The sequence below is a fragment of the Loxodonta africana genome, chromosome 25 (genome assembly GCF_030014295.1).
Source record: "Loxodonta africana isolate mLoxAfr1 chromosome 25, mLoxAfr1.hap2, whole genome shotgun sequence".
Taxonomy (NCBI): Eukaryota; Metazoa; Chordata; class Mammalia; order Proboscidea; family Elephantidae; genus Loxodonta; species Loxodonta africana.
This window is the reverse complement of record NC_087366.1, coordinates 37,224,372-37,247,505: the sequence shown is the minus strand read 5'-3', so window position 1 is coordinate 37,247,505 and position 23,134 is coordinate 37,224,372. Positions and strand designations below refer to the sequence as shown.

Sequence of the window (23,134 nt, the reverse complement as noted above, 5' to 3'; positions counted from 1 at the left end):
TCCCATGTAGTACAAGTTAATGATGTCACCAGATAGTAGAACAGTGAACAAGTGACCAGGGACAAATATCTTACTCTTTTGACTTAAATTTAGCACTGTCTTTATCTCTTTCTGAGCTGCAGAATAATTCCTATAAATAATATATTTCAAGAGGCCATTTTTAATTAAATAATAACACTAAAAAATAATTTATTATTTCCTACTAATGGTAATTTGATGAACAGTTCACAAATACGGCAGAAATATTTGGCTCATGTTGATATTGTTACTATGTGCCTTCAAGTTGGTTCTGACTCGTAATGACTCTATAGGGTTTCTAAGCCTGTAAATCTTTACAGAAGCAGACTATCGCATCTTTTCTCTTGTGGAATGGCTGGTGGGTTCGAACCGCCAACTTTTTGGTTAACAACCAAGTGCTTAACCACTATGCCACCAGGGCTCCATTTGGCTCATAAAACAAAAACAAAAAAAACAACCCATTGCCACTGAGTCGATTCTGACTCATAAGGACCCTATAGGACAGAGTATATCTGCCCTATAGGGTTTCTAAGGAACAGCTGGTGGATTCTAACAGCCATCCTTTGGGTTGGCAGCTACAGCACTTAACCACTACGCTACCAGGACTTCATTTGGCTCATAACCAAAAAAAAAAAAAAATCTGTTGTCTTCAAGTTGATTTCAACTCATAGCGACCCTATAGGACAGAGTAGAACTGCCCCACAGGGTTTCCAAGGAACGCATAGGGGATTCATAACGCCCACCTTTTGGCTAGCAGTCGTAGCTCTTAACCACTATGCCACCAGGGTTTGGTTCACAGTACCAATCCAAACCAAACCCACTGCTGTCAAGTCGATTCTGACTCACAGCAACCCTATAGGACAGAGCAGAACTGCCCTGTAGAGTTTCCAAGGAGCGGCTGGCGGATTCGAACTGCCGACCTCTTGGTTAACAACTGTAGCACTTAACCACCACGCCACCAGGGTTTCCTTGTTCATAGTAGGTACTGAATATTTATTGAACGATGCATTCATCTTGCAATGTTACCCTTAAAAAAAACTACATTAAGACATATTGCCACTAGGTGGCAGTAGTGTTTTAGTTGTGGCCAGTATTTGGCCTAAAGAGGCTCATGTTGCAAAAGCTGCCTCATGTCTTTACTACAGAAGTTCCTTTACTGAAAAATATTTCTATTAAAATAGTTATTTATATGTCAAATATGAAAGCTGAGAGCCTCGGGGGCAAGCTTTTAAATAAATGTGTATCGCAGAATTTCTCATAGAGGCCAAACCATGTTAGTTTATTCTGAGTCTTCATCTTATTCACAGGCTTTGTTTAGACTTGGCCTTTACCGGTTACCCTCATTATCTTAATATGAAGCTTAGAACATTCCTGAACCAGAGACGGGGCTTGTGGTTTCCCTAAATGATGAAGTCTCCCCAGCTTTTGTGTGTGTCTCTCTGTGAGAAAGCCTTAGTTTACCTTTTCCAGTATTCTGGCTTGTATAAGCATTTCTGTAACCTTTGTCCATGAGGAAAAAGCAGGAAAAAGTAGAGCCTAATCAAAAGTTTTGTGATCTCTTAGCCCTGAAGAAACAACATGGAAACACACTGGCATTTCAGTGGCTAGGCAGGGCGAAAGCTGGAGGAGTGATGTTCTTTCTGAGTAGCCTTCCAAGGCCTCACTGAGGTCTTTAGATTTTGGGAACTGTTTGCTCAGATGGGAGATTTCTTGGTAAAATTTAGGAGGAGATGAATGGCTTGTATCAGTAAAGCAGGAAGGCACCTATGCAGAAGTCAAATGGCAAAGAAAACTTGCAGCAAATGTCTGGTCACACTTCGCCTGGCCCGTTGTGGGGTCCTCAGGCATCTCTGTTCTGCTCCCCTTCCTAAGACTGGTGGGTTGCCAGTGCTCCTCTGGCCAAGAGACTGCAGAACCCCTCCTCTCTCCCCACCACCTGGTACTCAATAAGGCATTGCTCATGAATTTCCCATTGTTAAACATTCTTACTTTTAAAAACACTTAGTAGTCACTAAAGTGATTGATTTAACTTTGTTTTTTAATATAGGAAGACTGATGTTACTTTGCATTATATGCTTCCAAGAAAAACAAGTTTGTCGTCTGATAGTAATAAAACATTTTGCATGATCGGCCATTGTTTGTCATCCCAAGAAGAATGTTTGCAATTGGCTGGAAAATGGGACCTGGGAAATGTGCTCCTCTTCAATGGTATAGTTTTTTCTTTTGAAGCATTTCTAATTTTTTTTTCCCCCCACTTAGTAAGTATTAAGCTAAGTAAATTTTCCTGGCTAAAACCATTCCTGTATTGTCACCTATATTTAGTAAGTACTAGATTAAGATTTTTTTTTTAGATTAAGATACAGTTTAAAAAAATCATTCACATTTCTATAATCCCGACATATCTTACAATTGATGTATATATTCCGGGTAGAAGTGTATGCCCCACCCCCGCAACACCCACCAGAAAAGAGAAAAAAAAAAAAAAAAGAGAAGCTTGTATTAAATCAACAGTATTTTACAATCCTGAAAAATGTAGTAATATGACTGTTTAACTTAGATGGTTGTTTCTTTTACTTATAATTTTAGTATATCCTATACAAATACCAGGAGCCCTGGTGGTACAGTGGTTAAGAGTTCAGCTGCTAACCAAAAGGTCAGCAGTTCAAATCCACTAGCTGCTCTTTGGAAACGCTATGGGGGTGCTCTACTCTGTCCCGTAGGGTCACTATGAGTTGGAATCAAGTCAACGGCAACAGATTTTAGACAAATACCAGATTTTAGAGAAAAAAGGAAATATATGATTTTTAAAATATCTCACTAAACCTGGCACATAATAGCATTCAGACAGCATTTATTGCATAGATGGATAGATGAGTGGAAGGAGGGAATAAAGATGCGAATTCAAATTGTGTTTTAAAATGGAATTTAGCAAGATATAGTTCCATTTATTAAAAATAAAGCAGAACAAAACACCTATTTCCAGACTTAAAGAGCAAATAGAAATTTTATGATTTTATTTTATCAGGAGTTTCATGGTTAATTTTAAATGTGTTAGTTTGTTTTCCATCAGAGTTGGCATAGAATTTTTCATTATACCAATTTGAAGATTAATGATGATTTATTAATTTTATAAGACATAGTGAGCAATTTAAATAATTGATTAAAAAAATTGCTTTTGGTTTTTTGCTTTTTATGAAAAATTCTGGTTGGAGTGTTTTAAGTAACTGACTTGATTTTTCTGCCATTCAGGAGCTAAGATTGGTTCACAAGAAGCCTTTTATCTATATGCTTGTGGACCCAACCATACATCTATAATGCCGTGTAAATATGGCAAGCCAGTGAATGATTACTCCAAATACATTAGTAAAGAAATACTGCGATCTGAACAAATCAGAGAACTTTTTATGACCAAGAAAGATGTGGATGTTGGTCTCTTAATTGTAAGTTTCAGTTGTATAACTTTATAGTAACTCTGCATTATATATTTATTGAAATGTAATTAGTTATGAATTTCTAAAGTTTTCCTATTTTGTTCTTTACCATTTCTTTTCTTAGAACTTTTTTTTCCCTGAAAAAAAATTGGAGCACTTTGGCCTCCTCTCTGACCTTGTGTTCAGGTTTAAAATTTTTATCCCTTTTTCTTGGAATTGTATGTCTGTACTTTTTTTTTTCCACTAATTATCAGTTTAGTTTAGTTTATACCTATTAATCATTAAGGAAGAAATGTTTATGGTACAGTGAAATATAATGCTTGATAGCCATCTAGCATACTCCTAAAAAATATTGCTCTTTACATCTCCTTTCTATACTTACAAATAAATACTAATTTTTACTCATAATATTAGATTTAGTTACATGTATTCTAATTTTGGAAAATTATTTAATATCAGTAACAACTAGGAATTTTGCTTTCAAATGATTGCTAATTCTGTTCATATGAGACTCTCAGATTGTTTTTTATACATTATTCTAATATTTTATCTACTAGTATACAGTTTAAAAGCTGGTATTTTTAAATTAGAACAGCTAAAAAGCTGACCCTTCACAGTCTTAGAAGATCTACTAAAAAACCAGTAGTCTTGGCCATGACACTTTGTTCTTCCCTCTTTTGCTTCTTATGAGAAGGATGATTGTAGGTCAGAGGTATTTCTTACTTAAAGTAGACGACTGTCTTAGGATGTATTTTTGGTTGTTGTTCAAGTATGTATTTCAAAATAAAAACAATATATTTTGTAGCTGTTATATTTGACTAAAAGAAAAGTTGTAGTGCAGATACATATTTATTAAGTGGTGTTAAGTATATGTGTTGTGGAATAGACATAGATATAAATACCTGTGGCATTTATTACAGATCTGATGTCCTACATATAGACCTTTTCTCCTAAGGAGTATTTTAGAATACGTGTGCTTCTGTGGGAAACCTTGGTGGTGTAGTGGTTAAATGCTACAGCTGCTAACCAGAAGGTTGGCAGTTCGAATCCACCAGGTGTTCCTTGGAACCCTATGGGGCAGTTCTACTCTGTCCCGTAGAGTTGCTGTGAGTCAGAATCGACTTGACGGCAATGGGTTTTTTTTGGTGTTTGTGTGTGTGGGGTGAGGGAAGGGTTTGAGCGTTTTGGCTGTCAACTACTAGTACGTGTGAGTCAGGCCTGCTAAATGTTCTGCAGTATATGGACAACGTTGCACAACCAAGAATGATCCCACCCCAAATGTCCCACCCTTGAGAACATGCTTCAGGGAAGTGGCTCTCCAACCTGAGTGTGCATCAGGATTTGTTAAAACACAGATTGCTGGTTCCGAGTTTGTGATTCAGTGGGTCTGAAGTGGATCCTCAGACTGAGTTTTTAACAAGTTCCAAGAAAGCCCACTGCTGCCGCCACCGCCGCCGCGGCTGCCGCCACTGTCGCTGCTGCAGCTTAGGTACCACACATCGAGAACCTCTGCTTTCATGAAACCAAGATGCTCACATAACAAGTGTTTGCTCAAATCATAATTTTAATTCGCTAGCTTTTGCTTAATCCATGTATTTTTATAAAAAACAGAATAAAATATTTCCTTAATCTTTTTATTTCATGTAAAAAGAGTATAGGTCATATAACTCATAAATTTCAGCAGAAATGATCACAAATGAAAATCCTAAGAATTTTATGCCAAAACTCTTTTAGAAAACAAATACATTATTTCACCTCGTTGGATACTTTGGGGCTATGAGAGCATGCCGGTGCAGTCAGGCCCATCTCAGTGCCTTGGTGGTCAGGTGGGACTCGTTCAGGTAGATGGGCATTTTGTCAGCTTTCTGATGAAAGCTACTGCAGGGTCGAAAGGTTGTTTTCCAGCATAATCATGTACAGCAGACTGTAGCTGATTTAGTCGGTGTGCACATATGCTGAACGATGCATCTGATGAAACTTCTTCACTCACCATAGGTCGTAAATGATCAAAGCCCAAGGCTCTTTGAAAAGTCATGAATGTGCAGTACCTGATTTCCCGGAGCCTGGGCACCAGTAGCTGCTGCCACTGAGACCACCTCGAGTACATCCTGCATTTAAGTGTGGTCTCAGTTTTCTAGTGCCTCTGAAACAGAAGTACCACAGTGGATGGCTTTAACAAACGAATTGGTTTTCTCACACTGTAGGAGGCTAGAATTCGGAATTCAGGGTGCTGGCTCTAGGGGGAAGGCTTTTTCTTACTGTTGCCTCTGGAGGAAGGTCCTTGTCTCTTTAGCCTCCGCTGCCGGGTTCCTTGGAGATCTCCATGTGTCTAGGCATCTAATTTAACCCATCTCTGATTCCTTGATCTGCCCCTTCTATGTATATATATATATTTTTTTAACTTTTATTGAGCTTCAAGTGAACGTTTACAAATCAAGTCAGACTGTCACATATAAGCTTATATACACCTTACTCTGTTCTCCCACTTGCTCTCCCCCAATGAGTCAGCCCTTACCAGTCTCTCCTTTCGTGACAATTTTGCCAGCTTCCAACTCTCTCTATCCTCCCATCCCCCCTCCAGACAGGAGATGCCAACACAGTCTCAAGTGTCCACCTGATATCATTAGCTCACTCTTCATCAGCATCTCTCTCCTACCCACTGTCCAGTCCCTTTCATGTCTGCTGAGTTGTCTTCACGAATGGTTCCTGTCCTGTGCCAACAGAAGGTTTGGGGACCATGACCGCCGGGATTCCTCTAGTCTCAGTCAGACCATTGAGTATGGTCTTTTTGTGAGAATTTGGGGTCTGCATCCCACTGATCTCCTGCTCCCTCAGGGGTTCTCTGTTGTGCTCCCTGTCAGGGCAGTCATCGGTTGTGGTCGGGCACCATCTAGTTCTTCTGGTCTCAGGATGATGTAAGTCTCTAGTTCATGTGGCCCTTTCTGTCTCTTGGGCTCTTAGTTATCGTGTGACCTTGGTGTTCTTCATTCTCCTTTGATCCAGGTAGGTCGAGACCCCCTTCTATATTTTGTAAGAGTTTGACTCAAGACACACCCTACACTAATTGTGTCTCATTAACAAAGACAACTCATTCCCAAATGGGATTATAACCATAAGCATAAAGGTCAGGATTTACAACACGTATTTTGGGGGGACACAGTTCAATCCATAACAAGTGTTATCTTAATTTTGAAGTAGTTTGTAGAAGCTTGACAGTGATCCAGAGCTGGTTGAAACTACTACCCTCTATATAATTCTACTTAATTTTAATTAGGTTTGCTGATAACCTGGAATTTTAGGACTCAAAACTAACTAGACAGCAATGGGTGTGTTTGGTTAGAAAGATCTGGTTTAGAGTCACTTTTAAATGAGTAGCCAGCCCATGAGCAAATCCAAAGCAAAAATTGTGGATAAATTGATCGATAAGGTTATAAAGATTAGTTAATATTTTTTAATATTTATAAAGTGCTTAGAGCAGGGCCTGGTATGTAATGAGTGTGATATAAGTATTAGCTATTATTAGTAGTATGGTAAATATAATTTAATTCTTATTCTAAATTGACTCCAAAGCTGGAATACTTCTCAATATCAATATGGTTTATACTATTCATCACTAATAAATGAAGTTGACCTTTTCCTTTGTGGGAAGCAGTCTTGCATCTTAGGTTCATCTTTGTTTACTGTGTAGTACCTGTCTTTTTAAAACCAAATGAAGAGATTATTTGGATGTCTTTTACTTTGAAATCTTTATTTGCTAGTTGATGACTCACATTTTAACTTCGTTTAGTTACTGAAGAAAAATATTTGTGTTTCAGGAAAGCCTTTCAATAGTTTATACACCTTACTGTCCTGCTCAGTATACCATCTACGAGCCAGTTATCAGACTTAAAGGTCAGATGAAAACCCAACTCTCTCAAAGACCCTTCAGCTCAAAAGAAGTTCAGAGCATCTCGTTGGAGCCTCATCATCTAAAGAATCTCCGGCCTACTGAGTGTAAAACTATACAAGGCGTTCTGCACGAGATTGGTGGGACTGGCATATTTGTTTTTCTTTTTGCCAGGGTAAGAATCACTGATTATAGTTTTATCTAAAGAGAAACTACTTCCTTATTATTGATATATGGATTAAGAAAAAAAAAAAGAATCCATAACCTAAAGAGAAGCTACTTCCTTATTATTGATATATGGATTAAGAAAAAAAAAGAACCCATACATCAACTGTTTTAAACTTTTAAGTTAAAAAAAATGACGTATTGTTGAGGAATGTCATCAAGTTAACTGCAACAGATGGTTAAAGTTTTCTTCTAGTTTAGGAAGATTTTTAAAGTTTTTGATTATCCAGAAATGTATATTAGAACAATGAAATGTTTACTATACAAGATATTTAAAATTAGCAATGAAAATATGAAAAAAAAAATACATGCTATAGTAATGATATGAAAGAAATACATTTTTAAAAATAAGGTTTGTGACACTTTTTTTTCCTTTGAAGCCTCCTGATGTACAGAAAGAAATCCAAGGGCCAGCAAATAAGTAAAAAATAATTTATTCAATTTTGGAATTTCTTTTAGAGAGAAGGAGAAATACAAAAAGTTTAACTCATGCCATAAGTATCATAGTAGAATAAATTATCTATTCTATTTAGTCATATGAAGGCAGGGGTAGTATCTTTCTTCACATAGAATTGACACTCAGTAAACTGACTATTTCAGTGACAGCTGACCCATAATACAAGCACAAGTGATCCCACTTCAGTACTGACCATTTCTACTCCCTCAGGGTCCGTATCCCTATTTAATTAAAGCAGCCATAATCTCCCTTCATCCACATAATACCATCTTCATTTTTTCTCCAAGTATAACTTCTGCAACATTATCACATTCTCCCACTGTCTTCCTAACTGGCTTTCTTACTGGGACCATTTTAAATTACTTTTACAATAAGGGGCTTTAATAGTTTTCCAGGGCTGCCGTAAAAAATTATCACTACTTGGTGGCTTAAAACAACAGAAATTAATTCTCTCACAGTTATGAAGACTGAAAGTCCAAAACTAAGGTGCTGACTACCTTGGTTCTTTCTGGAGGTCTAAAGGAAAATCTGTTCTGTGCCTTTCTCCTAACTTCTGGTATTCCTTGTGTTCTTGGTTTGTAGCTGCATTACTCCAGTCTCTGCCTCTGTCTTCACATGGCCTTTCCCTCAAGGAAAATCTGTTCTATGCCTCTCTTCTAGCTTCTGGTGTTGCTGGCGATCCTTGTCTTCTTGACATGTAGCTGCGTCACTCCAGTCTCTACCTCCATCTTCACGTGGCCTTTCCCTCGTACGTCAATTCTCCTTCTCTTTCTTCTTATAAGGACACCAGTCTTTGGATTTCGGGCTGCCTTAAATCCAAGATCATCTCATCTTGTTAACTTAGTTATATCTACAAAGATGCTTATTCCAAATAAAGTTAGATTCGGAGGTTCTGGGTAGACATGTCTTTTAGGGGACACTTCAGCTCAATGGAGCCCTGGTGATACAGTAATTAAGAGCTTGGCTGCTAACCAAAAGGTCAGCAGTTCAAATCCACCAGCCACTCCTTGGAAACTCTACAACAGGGTTGCTATGAGTCGAAATTGATTCAGCAGCAAGTTTTTTTGTTTGTTTGTTTTTATATATAATTTATTTAGCCCAATACAGGGGCATTGTAGTGATTGTTGTTGTTGTTGTTGTTCTTGTAAGTATCTTCTTAGCATTTGACCCACCATAGTCTATAAACTGCCTTTTTTTCTCCTCCTCTTACTTTTTTCGTACTTTTTTTTTGTATCCAATATCTTTAACTATTTGAATAGAGTTTTCATCTAGTGTTTTAAAATTAAAAGCTCTTCATTTAACTCCTCATCAACGTTTTGTGATCTGCTTTTGTAGCATTATATAATTTCAAAGTATACATCATCGGCTTTTTCTCAATCATAATTTTGTTTTGATTACTGTTACACAGTGACTTGATCTAGAGAAAATGGCTAAATTTTTAATTTTTATCTTACATACATTTAACTCTTGCCAATAAGACATGTAAAGTATATTTCCACACTTAAAACTTAGCAACTTTGTTCAGTGCCCATCCTACTCCCTACTAAAATAGAACTCAATCTCCTTAAAATCTTCACATGCATAACCTACCTTTGAGCCTTAATCCCCACAATCCAGCCAAATAGGCAACCTGCAGCCTCCTAGAGGTACGTCAACTTCCACTTTTAGGCCTTTACTCTGTTCTTGGCTGTCCCTTACCCTGCCCACCTGTTATCCCTCCTTCCCAAGATTTTGCTACCCTTCCAGTCTGTCTTCTCTCCATGGTAGAACCTCCCTAAGCCAAGCAGGGAGTGTCAGAAGTAGTTTCTGTGCTGTCGTGGGACTTACATTGTCTCGTTTTTATTTGCCTTTTATAATAATAGGCATGTGTTTCTTATATATAGTAGCTGCCAATGAGCACTGGTTGAACTGAACTGAAGTACAAGGCACAGTGCATGGTTTTTATATGTACATCTTCTCCTTTGGCGTACAGTAGGCCCCACTGGGGGAAAGTATCATGACTTTTACTTTTTATCTCCCACAGCACCTAACACTGAGGCTGTTTGTTGACTGACTAATTAACCAAATATTTGAGACATTTTGCTGACGTTTCAAATCACCTAATTATAAAACACTACTGACCCCTAAGGTTGTTAATGTTATTTTAGTCCATTTATAGTATTTAATTGGAACCGTGGAAACCCTATGGGGCAGTTCTACTCTGTCCTGTAGGGTCACTATGAGTCAGAATCGACTTGATGGCAACAGCTTACAGCATACAGTTAAAGAGCATGGAATTTGTCTTTTTCTTAATGTTGGTTATCAACAATGCTTAAACAGTTACAAAAAATAAAGTATGAGCATTAAAAAGTAGGCATATCTACTGTATAATGCTAAGATACGGTACTACATAACAGATAATTACACATGTTAAATTCTTAATCTCAACAAATTAAAAGAAAAACATATTCTCTTTTTTTTTAGGTTGTTGAGCTCAGTAGCTGTGAAGAAACTCAAGCCTTAGCACTACGAGTTATACTCGCATTAACTAAATACAACCAACAAAGAATACATGAATTAGAAAATTGTAATGGCCTTTCCATGATTCATCAGGTGTTGATCAAACAAAAATGCATTGTTGGCTTTCATATTTTGAAGGTATGAGTTCATAGAATTTACTCTCATAGTTTCAGGTACAGTGCTACCATCTCTTCATCAGGGTGTTCTGGTCATAGAGTTTTGTGTCTCAGTTATTCCTAAAGAAAATGAGGGAAACTCAGTTGTGTATATTTAATAAAGATACTCTTCTGATTCTCTTCATCATTTAAATATGACTTTTTTCTTTTTTAAAGCATTTTAGGAGAGTAAGAGAAAAACATAAACTCACAGAATTTTAGATCTGAATGGCCCTTAGATGTCTCCTTGGCCAGCCCCTCATTCTGTAGACTGAGGAAATTGAGACCCAGATATTGTTGTTTGCTTCTGCTCCCACAGTTGGAACCCAGTTCACCGGACATCTAGTGCCATGCCATTTCCGTTATGCAATGCTACTGTAGAATTAGTTTCTAAAGTCACCTGACCTATAGGCCAGATAGCCATTTTAGCTTCTATTATGATTCATCTTTATTTAAATGCCTGTCTAGTCAAAAGCATTTGTTAACATTGTGAAAGTATCTCTTTCTGAGGGGACTGGTACTAAGACAAAAGATGATTCTTTTATCATTGCTAACAGCCCCCACCTCTAATCAGGATCCACACATTTCTGGAATGAATCCTTACTACTTTTTGGAAGAGGTTTTAAAGCCTAATAACAGATCATTCAACTTTAGAAACAGAGAGTGTGGTTTGTTTTGTTCCATGTTTGAAAGTAATCACTTACAAATACTTGAAAAGTTGGGTTTTTCTGATTATTTGAATTGTTTTGCAAAATGAATTAAAGATGCTTTATGAAATGTTAAATTATTAACTAGTTTTCCTTTGAATTTAATGTTAAAACTGCCAAGCTTGAAAATTTTATTTTTCTGTTAAATATTTGAATTTATCAGTTATTAATACATCTTGTATTATTGTTGATTTTCCATAGACCCTTCTTGAAGGTTGCTGTGGTGAAAATATAATTCATGTCACTGAGAATGGAGAGTTTCAGTTGGATGTAGAGTCTAATGCTATAATCCAAGATGTTAAACTATTAGAGGAGCTGTTATTTGACTGGAAGATATGGAATAAAGCAGAGGTTTGTACTTTAAATATTCATCTGATCACTCTTCCAAAGATCAGAATGGATTACTATTTCAATGTAATGTTAATTGTAAATGAAAATATGGAGATTATTTTATGTGCAAAGTTTTGAGCAGTGTTGGCTAATGCTGAGCAAGAGAGTCAGAATCAGAACTTGGGCTGGCTAGGAATAAACCACTAGAGCAGTGCTCAGGCTGGAGAGCATGGAGCTCATTTGGATCAGTTGAGGGCTTGCATTTACCATAAACTCTGAAAGGAGAGCCTTGCTAAGAGCCTGGGACTCAGGTCAAGGAGAGAGAAGTAGATACATTTCTGAGTAGGGGAGTCAAGCTAGCCAGGAGTCAGAGAGCTGTAACAGAGTATGTAGGGCAAGGCTATGAAGTCTTGGCATCATCATAGGCGTAAGGCAAGGATCTTAGTTAGACCTTAGGTTTAGGGAAGCATCTCAACACCTGGAATGGTGGGGCTGGTCTTTACAAGGGCCCAGCAGGAATGACTGTCTGAGTATAGGACCGTTTCCCTGGTTTCCCTTCTGCCTTAGTTTTAACCGATCTCCGTGGTAGGCTCTTACAGGCTCCTTAGTTCTAGTGTAGACTCTTCCCCTTAATGTGGCAGGGTTCTAATAGATATTGGTGATTTTTATAAAAAACTAAGCTGTTTAGAGTTATTTAGATATAACAACATTAGCATCAAACATAATTATTTAAAGAGCAATTCAGAGTGTATACTTTTTGAATTAAAAAAAAAAATTGATTGAAGGTCCTTGTCATCAATCTTCCGTTGGTCTGGGAGCATCTCAGTGCAGGAACCTCAGGTCCAAAGGACATGCTCTGCTCCTGGCACTACTTTCTTGGTGGTATGAGTTCCCCTTGTCTCTCTGCTCAGTTCTTTCTTTTATACCTCAAAAGAGATTGTCTTAAGACACCACCTAATCTTATAGATTTCATCAATATAACTGCCACTAACCCATCTCATTACATCATAGTGATAGGATTTACAACACATAGGGAAATCACATCAGATGACAAAGTGGTAGACAATCATACAATACTGGAATCATGACCTAGCCAAGTCGACAGATATTTTGGGGGGGGGACATAGTTCAATCCATGACATTCCCGAATTTAATAAGAATCCTTAACAGTTTGCATGACATTACCAGTAACGAGTTGTGAAGTTGAGGGGAACTTTCCTAGGCTGTCATTAGTTAAAAAAAAAAAATTTTTTTTTTTTTTTTGATCAAACATGCTAGAGGAAGGATGGAGTTATTTTTCCATACTTCCTATTGAAAATTGTATTACAAAATTGTTGTTACATGAAGAGGCATCAAAACGTATGCAGTCACAAAACAGGGAAAAAGTATTATACGGGTGTGTTAGGCAACTAATCAAACTGTTGCTGTTTTTCTGGATTTTGCGGTGTGTATGATATTTGTCAGTTTTTTAAACTTTGTAATTTGTTGTGATTTACTTTCTCATTCGAATAAATACTAACTTTCAGACCTGAAAAAAACCTCTGTATTGGTTAAAATGTGTATAACGTTGCAGGGAGAGAAAGCAGATGAACACAGGGCTAGCATAGGTAAACAAATTGGATCAAAGGGGGTATAAATTATAAAAAAGAAGTGGCTCAATTGCAGATTGGAAGATTGAACTTAACTAAATGTTGGACAGTTATTTTATTTACTACTTAAAAAGAAGGTGCTAAGTTAGGGTTGTTTGTTTTATTTAAAAATTTTTTTGTTGAATTTATAGGTGATTTTTAAAAATTACATACACACACGTCTGTGCATTTGAAACAGGTTTTCTTACCTATTATTTTTTAACTTTTTTTTGTTGTCAGCTGCTTGTTTAATTTGGTACTGTTATATTATCAGACCTGAATTGATTTTCGTATTTGGACTGCCTTGTCTTCAGTTTTCCCCAGGCTTTATGAATGGCCCTCTTTTTCTTTTAGGGCATCTTATGAAGACAGAGGCCTTGATTAGAGTAGTATGATTAAGTCTGTCAATTCCTCGGCCTTGTGATTATTCATTTATGTCAGATAATGGCAGGAGAAATAGAGCTACAGCTCAAGCCAGTTAATTATGCTCTTTTGTTACCAGCTTTGTTGATGGCCAATTGGGGAAGTAAGATGAGGTGAAGATTATCTTTCAATATTAGTTATCTTTATAAGACCTTTTTTCTATGTGGATAATTTAAGATGGATTCATTACGGGAGACGCATTTTAAGGCAGTTGCAAAGGATACCAACTATTCATTGAAAATGCAGAGTCTATATTGTGCAGAGAATTCTGTTATTTGGACTTAAAAGTAAATTAATCGAAAACTGTAGAATTTTCATACATCAGCAACTGTTTTTCAATTTAGTATGATTTGTTCTAAAACTCTTTGAGTAAATGCTGCATATACAAATTGGCATTGAAGTTTATACATTTTGGGGCAGTTCTACTCTGTCTTACAGGGTCTTTATGAGTTGGGATTGGATCAACGGCAATGGGGGGTTTTATACATAATTTAATGCCAAGAGAGGTTGGTTTATTAAAGCAACCAGTACAATATTGCATTCAATATAGGTATTTAGAAATGACCTACTGACAACAAAATTAAATAGTATGGGAGCAAGTTTTAAGACTTGCTTTTTTTGACAAGTGTAATATTTGACACTGAATATATGTACAATGTTAAGCTGATAGAGTTTGCAGACAAGCTGATAATATGTCTTCAAAAAAACATGTAGCATGTTTCATGTTTTTCAGTAGCTGTGTGTTTATTTTCTCAGCAAGGTGTTTGGGAAACTCTGCTAGCAGCTCTAGAAGTCCTCATCAGAGCAGACCACCACCAGCAGATGTTTAATATGAAGCAGTTATTGAAAGCGCGAGTGGTTCATCACTTTCTACTGACTTGTCAGGTTTTGCAGGTACCTTTTTTTTTTTTACTTAAAAAGCAAAATGCTCTTCTTAGTAAGCATACCACATTGTGTGTGTGTTGAGTCAATTCCAACTCATAGTGACCCTGTACGACAGAGTAGAACTGTCTTGTACTGCAGGTACTTTTTATGTAACTACTCTTGGAGATATTTTCTGCAATTGTTTCTATGGACCATGGACATCAAAGGAGTCCCTGGGTGGCACAAATGGTTAACCGCTCACCTACTAACCAAAAGGTTGGAGGTTCAGATCCACCCAGGGGTACCTCAGAAGAAAGGCCTGATGATCTACTTCCAAAAAAATCACCCATTGAAAACCCTCTGGAGCACAGTTCTACTCTGACACACGTGGGGTTGCCGTGAGTTGGAATTGATTTGTTGGCAACTGTTTGTTTGTTTGTTTTATGGACATCAAAGTTTTGTGAAACTTTCAATGAGATTTTTTTCTCTTCTGCACCTTCCCCTACTCTCTGAAATTCCTTCTTTCAACAAATAATATACGAGTTTTCCTCTCCTGCCTATTATATGTAGTTTGTTCTTCACACTGTCATTGTTCCCAACTCAGTTACCAAGAAAACAATTACTGAATTTCTGAGATGTTTCTTTTGTTTTGGGGTTTAATAATAATTTTGTAGTGTCTTGAACATCAACAATAGTGAAATTTTAACTTGTACCGTATTCCTTACATAACAAATTACAAGTATGTGTTGTTTTAATCAGTATTATTTATGTATTTGCTCAAGATCTATTTTATATGCTAAAATTAGCATCTTGAAAATGGATTATTTCATATACCCAAAACTTTATATTAAGAAGGGGTACTTACTTCAGCTGCAGTGTAGTGTCTGTGCTGTGGCCTGGCTTCTGGTTAAAATCGTTTCTCTGCCTTTATAGATGTCTTTTTATCTGCTAAGTTGGTGTATTGGACTATTTCCAAGTTTTCCTTCTTTATGTCTTAGTATCTATTAGAAGTTTATCAAGTTAGGTAACTGCAGATGTTCCAAGGAATCAGTAATGTTTTCTTTATGTACAGTGCCTTTGCTTCTGTGTCACAAGTGGCTTCTCATTGTACTTGGGCTTAAATCCAAACTGTATCACAAGATCTATAAGGCAGCTTCTATGATTGGCTACTATTCCAGCCTCATCTTCTTCCACTTCAGACCACCTGACTTTCTTTTACTTCCTTAAACAAGTAGATATTCTTTTGGCCTAAAAAGCTATTGATCCTGTTCTTCTCATCTGGCCAACTCCTGCTTATGCTTTATACCATAAGTTAAAACTTCTTGAGAAAAGCTATCTCTGCCCTTACCATGTAAATTAGCCCTTTCCATTTTATGAACTTTTACTCTGACTTTGCATACATACAATTGTTAGTCTTATGATGTTGTTTACAAGATTATGTTTTCTTTTCCTTCTATAAGCCTCCTGAGGTCAGGGATAGATGTTTTTTGTTGGTGATCACGCTGTAACCTCGGGACCTACCATACCATACATAGACACCCAATAAATGATTATTGAATTAATGAATTCTGAAAGAAAAAATCCTACACACTTTATTGCCTTTAATTGCCTGAACTAAGGTGATAAAAATGGGAGTGTAACGTAGGGAGCAAGGAAGAAATTATAAAGACAGAGTTCATAGGACTTGATTTTGTTTAAATAGAACCTGACGGAGACTGAAGTGTAACATAAAATTTCAAGCTGAGTGACTAGAAGAACGATAGTATCATCAGAGAAAGAGGACCTGAGCGTGGAAGTTTTGTAGTTTTTTGTTATGCATTTGAGGTTACAGTGTAACATTCAGTGGCAGTGACTGCTAGATGCTTAGAGCTAGATACGCAAAATTGGAGCTGGGGAGAGGGATTAGAGAGAGACTGGGAACTGTCAGCATTGATGTAATAGTGATTCCATGGGGACAGATAATTGCTACAAAATAAACAGTGAGAGAACTATAGGGCTACGGTTTGCACCTCAGGTAATATTCATTTTCAGCATGTGAAACGGAAAAAGGGCTATTGAAACAATATAGAAAGAGTAGTCAAGCAAGAAAAGAACCAAGAAACTTGAGTAAAGTGAAAGCCAAGGATGAGAGGATGTGGAAAGAATGTGCCCTGGAGGAGATGGAGCCAAATGATGTAGAAAGTTTAAAGAAAATGTTGACAGATAAAGGGCCATTGTCTTGGCAATTGGGAGATTCTTAGTGGCTTGAAAGTTTTCAGTAGAGTGGAAAAGGCAAGGATCAGATTTCAGGGAGGTGTAGGCAGCATGAGTGTGGATCATTGGAGGCAGTGACTGTAAACAATCATTAAAAAGTTCAGCAGCAAAAGGAAAGAGAAACAGGATGTTAACAAAAGGCTCCTCAGGGTCTGCCTCAGGGATTTTTTTTTTTTTTAATGATACCAGTGACTGTTTTTACAGTGCCAGTGGACAGGGCACAATTGAAAAGAACATAGGCTAGGATGGGCTTAGGAGCAGAGGCATAACTAAGGTATGGCAGGTACAGCGCGTGCCCTGGACGCTGCTTGAGGAGGGGCGCCAATGAGCAGTTTCTGTTGGCCATCATAGTTTCCGTCGTCAGCTGTGAGAGATCATTCAGCAATTTAAAACTAATTACCATAGGCGATGTTTTCTGTAGATAGGCCCCTGCTTAGGAGTGAATAATTGAGTTGCAGCCAGAAGGTTTGGGAAGGTACAAGTATGATCTAGAAGGAAGACAGATGATTGTAGCAGAAATAGCATTGAATTGGAAGTCAAGAGACCTATATTCTTGTTTTGGCTTGGCCACTTGACAGTCATGAAATCTTGGCAAAGGGGTTTTGTGCTTTCTTCTGTAGACTCAGTGTTCTCATCTTAAATCTGAGTTTGTCAGACTAAATTGTTTCAGAATTAACATCTAGATTTTAAGTACTGTGAGGCAGCAGTACACAAGAGTAAATGAAGAGGAGTAGATGTAGAAGCATATCATATTTTTGGACACGGAGAGGGAAGCTGAGGAAATTTACCTCTTAGTCTTGATCTACAGGCAGCTGCTAGCCACCTGGGGGGGTAGAATTGGAGGATATAAACTATTTATACAGGCAGTCCCCAGGTTACGAACGAGATGTGTTCCTAATTGTGTCTTTAAGAATTCGTAGGTAAGTCAGAAAAGGTGTATATGGTTCCTACTTAACCTTGCTTTTCTATAGAAAGGAACTCTGTTGGTGCAGTGGTTAAGAACTCAGGTGTTAACCAAAAGTTGGCAGTTCAAATCCACCAGGTGCTCCTTGGAAACCCTATCTATGGGCAATTCTACTCTGTTGTGTAGGGTCACTCTGAGTCAGAATCAACTCGATGGCAACAGGTTTGGGGTTTGGGTTACTGCAAGAAAAGGAGCGCTGGTGGTGCGTGATTAAAGCACTTGGCTGTGAACCAGAAGGTCGGTGGTTCAGACCCACCTGCTGCTCCATGGGAGAAAGATGTGACAGCCTGTTTGCATAAAGATTTACAGCCTTGGAAACCCTGTGGGGTCGCATGAGTTGGAATTGACTGTACAGCAGTGGGCTTGGTTTTTGGTGGGTTTTGCTACAAGAAAAGGCTGGAAGCCTTTTTGATGATTTTAAAAGCAGCACATGTAGCAAGTGAAGGTGATGGTGATGAAGACTAGGAATTGCGAGTAGGGATTGGTTCAGTTGTTTCAAAGAGAGGACAAATTTATATAACATTAAAGGGCAAGTACGAGTTGTCCCTAAGTCGGATGTTCATAACCCGGGGACTTAATGTATCTGTCTTCATTTTTAGTACTTACCTGGCATGCTACCAGGCCTCGTTATTCTAGGCAGTAAATGATACAATAGAAAGAGTTCAAAGGACGGGTTTTGAGTTCTCGCTGTATTTGTGTGATTTAAGCTGGCCATATAACCACGCTGACTCTTCAAAGTCTATAAACATGAGATCCAAATGAGGAAGTGCTTTGTAAACTGGAGCACATTATATTAATGTACCTAGTTTTATCTGTCAGAAATTTTCCCTTCTGATCCCATAGTAGTAGTAAAAATTGTTGTTGTAGTAGTAATAGTAGTAGTCAAAGTAATGGTACTAGTAATAATAGCTAACATTTATATGGAGCCCTGGTGGCACAGTGGTTAAGAGCTTGGCAGCTAACCAACAGGTCGGCAGTTGGAATCCACCAGCCGCTCCTTGGAATGCCTATGCAGCAGTTCTACTCTTGTCCTATAGGGTCACTGTGAGTCGGAATCGACTGGACTGCAATGGGTTTGGTTTTGTACTATTGTAAGAGCTTATGGTAACTCATTTAATCCCTACAACAACCCTTTGAAGTAGCACTAGTACTATTCCTGTATTATAGATAAGGAACCTGATACATAGAGATGTTCAATAACATGCCCAAGGTCACAGAGCTAATGGAGGAGCCAAAATTCAAACCTGGGATGTTTGGCTTCTGAGTCCATGCACATAAATACTATGATGTACCTTTGCCTCAGTTAACTAAGATAAATGGGCTGAAGTTAAATTGCCATCACTTTTAATGAATTCTTAATAGCAAGACTGCTTGAATTGAGAAATAGCAACTCAATTTAATGGTAAATACGGTCAGACTAGAGTAATAAACCCACCCAAATCTATCTTAAAAAGAATATCTGCTTAAATGAAAAACGTTGATTAAGTTGACAGTTCTCTTTAAATCTAAAGAGTTTGATTTTTTTTTTTTTTTCCAGGAACACAAAGAGGGGCAACTTACGTCCATGCCCCGAGAGGTTTGTAGATCATTTGTGAAAATTATAGCAGAAGTCCTTGGATCTCCCCCAGATTTGGAATTATTGACAATTATCTTCAATTTCCTTTTAGCAGTTCACCCTCCTACTAATACTTACGTTTGTCACAACCCCACAAACTTCTACTTTTCTTTGCATATAGGTAGGTAAAATCATTTTTGTTAGATCTTAGCTATCTCCACTTTCTTTTTTTTCTTCCCACTTGATCCACATTTGTTTGATATTCAGTGAATGACCTCTGTGTGCTAAAAACTGTCCTAATTAAGTACTGGGATTGGGACAGGGAAGAAAGTAATAAAATGAACTGACGTGGTCTCTGCCCTCAGAGAGCTTAAGTTCCAAAAGGAGACATATACTCAAATAAGTACAGTAAGAAACAATATTTGGTGAGTACTTAATCGATACAAAGGAAAAGCTAATTAGATTTCAGAGGAGTGAGGGCTTCATCAGACAGCTGTGGAGGGAGAAGATATAATAGGTTACATGTCATTTGACCTGGGCATTGAAGAATTTAGGTAGAATTTGGGTAGGTAGATTGAAGAATTAGCATTCCAAGTGAAGGGAATGACTTAATGGGAGGGGGAAAAAATGTGAATAGAAAACAAAGAATAATGTATTTTACCCCAGTATAGGGTATCTATAAAGATGTGGTGAGAAAGAATACCATAAATCAGTTTACAACCATCATTTGTTTGTTTTTTCCCCTACAGTCATTTTAAATGAGTCGTTGAATGTAAGGCCAAAAAAATTTGAACTTGTATTCTAGTTAGAGATTGTTAAAAGATTTTGTTTTGTATTGTTTGTTTTGTTTTGAGTAAAGCAGTGTGATGTAAGTAAATTATTGCAGTAGGATGCAAGAAGAAAAAGTAGAAGCAGTAAGACCTATTTCGTAGTCTGAAAGCAATATGAAGTAATAGAATCTGGTCATAGTAGCAGTAGAATTGGAAAGGAGAGGTAAATGTAGAAGTGTGAAGGCTGGGATGGGATGTTAAGGAATGAGTTTAGTCTTTATGTTGCATTTGTGGTTCTGTAGTTAATCATAGTGTAATTGTCTAGCAGGCAGTTGGATATGAAGAGTATGACATGGAGTTAAAGCTTTGACAATAGATGAGACCAGTGAAGAAAAGCAGATAGAGAAGGAAAGAGGAAGCTAAGGATAGACCTTATACACCTACTCCTCACTTATTGACTATCTCGTTATCCGATATTTTGCATCTATGACAATCGTAAAATATCTATTATTCCACTATTTTGTGCATTAATGATGTATGAGTGGCAGTAATGAACACCAAGGTACAAGGTAAGACTAATGCTGGCTGTGGTGGTTAAGGTTATGTGTCAACTTGGCTGGGCCATGATTCTTAGTGGTTTGGCAGTAATGTAATGATGTAATTTGGCAGTTATGTAATGATGTAGTCACCCTCCATTTTGTGATCTGATGTGGTCATCCTTCATTTTTGCATAATGCCAATTTCCGCCTAATCACCTGGTCTTTGGAACCTAACCATGTCGATAAGTGAGGAGTGGGTATATTGCTGCTTAGAAGGTGGGAAGGGAAAGAAGATAGTATAAGAGAAAGATGGAATAATCAGTGTTTTAAAAGAACTAGGAAAATGTAATAGGGTAAGAAATAAAGCAAGAGTATACCTATAAAAGAGCTAGCTAGTAGATTTAGTATGGAACACTAGTTGTAAAACAGCCATTTTAAGAAATAAAGTAAGAAATGAATAAAATTATTTAATAGCTGTAAAAATGCAAATGAATGAGATCGTATGACTTTATGTTAGGTTCAGGATACATTAAGTGAATAAAGTACTCCACAGGATCCTGGGGAGGGGTGGGATAGTTATATAAATGAGGAAAATAGGGCCTCCTCCCTTAAGGAGCTTACAGTCTACAAGAGGGGAGAGAGATACAAACGGATCATATGCCATGCGGATAGCACACTGATAGAGAAGTCAACATTCGGTTTTTTGACAGCATAGAGCATGGTAAGGGGTGGGAGATGTCTCCTGCCTGAAGTGAGTCTAAAAGATGGGTAAGAGTTGAAGGAAAGAGCCTTCCAAGCAAAGGAAATAGCTTGATAGGGAACTATGAGAAATTGGTGTTGCTGAAGTGTAATGTAAGAAGAAGGCTGGGGAGGAGGCTAGGGAATCTTGTAGACAAAGCTTAGACTTTATCGAAATTAATAAAGAGGCAGCAGAGAGTCACCGAAAGGTTTTAAGAAGGGGGTGACATTTGAGAGAGAGAAAATTCTGATAGCTGTCCTCACATTTGAGAGTGACAAGATGTCCATCAGGGATACCATTTAGAAGTCTGTGGCAGTAATCCAGGTGAGAAATAATAAGAGCCTGAATTATGGTACTATTTTAAGGATGAGAAGAGCTCAAGAAATAGGGAAATAAAATTAGTAGAACCTGGCAACTGACTTGATGTGGATAAAAGGAAAGGTAACGGTCAAGGAGGCGCCAGGTCTCTACCTGGTGAATGGGTGGTTCTGCCACACTAACCAGAGAACAAAATGTGAGGAGTGAATTCAGGGCAAAAAGATGATTCATATTTGTTGCATTTGTGGTGCGTGTAAGAAATCAAGCAGTTGAATTTACGAGTATAAAGCTCAGAAAGGAAGTTTAAGCTGGAAGTATCAGTTTTGGAGTCATGTTAAACATTGCAGGGGACGTATAAACGTATAAGACACAGTCCTTCTCTCAAAGAACGAACAGATGAACACTTTGAAAAGACCGTAGTAACAAAAAAGTGAACAGTTAAATATTAAACTATAAACTTACTGTAAAAACAGTTGGGATTCAAAGGCGGTAGAAGTTATATGGCCGGTAATAAGTCCACCGAAAACTATAATAATAAATTATGGAGTATAAGTACCCACATATCAAGTGTGTTTTAGTATAAAGTATGTCATATTTTTTCCTCTTTGAACATCTTTTTGTAAAAATGTATATTTAATGATTTGCTTTTAAAGTTATATTTTTGTCTCTCCTTTTTTTAGTTTGCCATCTCAAAATAAGAAAATTTTCTGTAAAATGAATTTGTTTTCCCTTTTGAATTCTAGATGGTAAGATCTTTCAGGAGAAAGTCCAGTCAATCATATACCTAAGGCATTCCAGCAGTGGAGGGAAGTCCGCTACTAGTCCTGAATTTGTGGTAATAAGTCCGTCTCGCTTTACCGCTTCACCTTCTGAAGGTAAAAATAGTAATGATAAAAGTATAACCCTTCTAGATTTAGTTCTGATTATTTATGAATAAATTAAATTGTGCGTGTTTTGGTAGTATAATACAACCTGATATTCAGGCTAAATAAATGGAAGATTAAACTTTAAAATTATAGAATGTGTTTAAGGAGTAAATTTTCATTACCTTCTGGTATCAGAACTTAAGCTCAGTCTAACGAGCTGTTCAGCACGGGTCCTCAGAAGAACATGGGAAATGGATAAAGCTTATACTATCTTGCTCTGGTATTCTCTATCCCTTCTTATCATAGTAATTAGTTTTTTTTTTTTAACTGATCTGATTTGTTTTTCCATTTTTTTCAAAAGCTTTGTTTGGCTCACTCTCTCCTTTCTACCTAAACCAATCACTTGTCATTGAACAGCCATTCAATATTCCAGCCTCAAGTTCTTGACTCTCGGGACTTTCATCTGTATCTACCAATATGCATGCACCTGTGTTGGGCACTGGGTTT

General features: G+C 37.4%; 1 protein-coding gene across 13 annotated transcripts in view; it reads left to right on the top strand.

Annotated features, from left to right (window-relative positions):
- The window catches only part of LYST (lysosomal trafficking regulator), a 194,043-nt gene that overhangs the window by 67,487 nt on the left and 103,422 nt on the right, over nucleotides 1–23,134 (top strand). For all 13 annotated transcript variants that reach the window (XR_010319418.1, XM_023549297.2, XM_064276698.1 and 10 more), the window contains 8 exons: nucleotides 2,066–2,226; nucleotides 3,268–3,458; nucleotides 7,265–7,510; nucleotides 10,481–10,654; nucleotides 11,580–11,729; nucleotides 14,516–14,653; nucleotides 19,378–19,576; nucleotides 22,505–22,636. Coding sequence is in view for 12 of the 13 variants with exons in the window: in XM_023549297.2 (XP_023405065.2) it covers nucleotides 2,066–2,226; nucleotides 3,268–3,458; nucleotides 7,265–7,510; nucleotides 10,481–10,654; nucleotides 11,580–11,729; nucleotides 14,516–14,653; nucleotides 19,378–19,576; nucleotides 22,505–22,636 (1,391 nt within the window). In the remaining variant the exon portion in view is untranslated. The remainder of the gene's footprint in view (nucleotides 1–2,065; nucleotides 2,227–3,267; nucleotides 3,459–7,264; nucleotides 7,511–10,480; nucleotides 10,655–11,579; nucleotides 11,730–14,515; nucleotides 14,654–19,377; nucleotides 19,577–22,504; nucleotides 22,637–23,134) is intronic.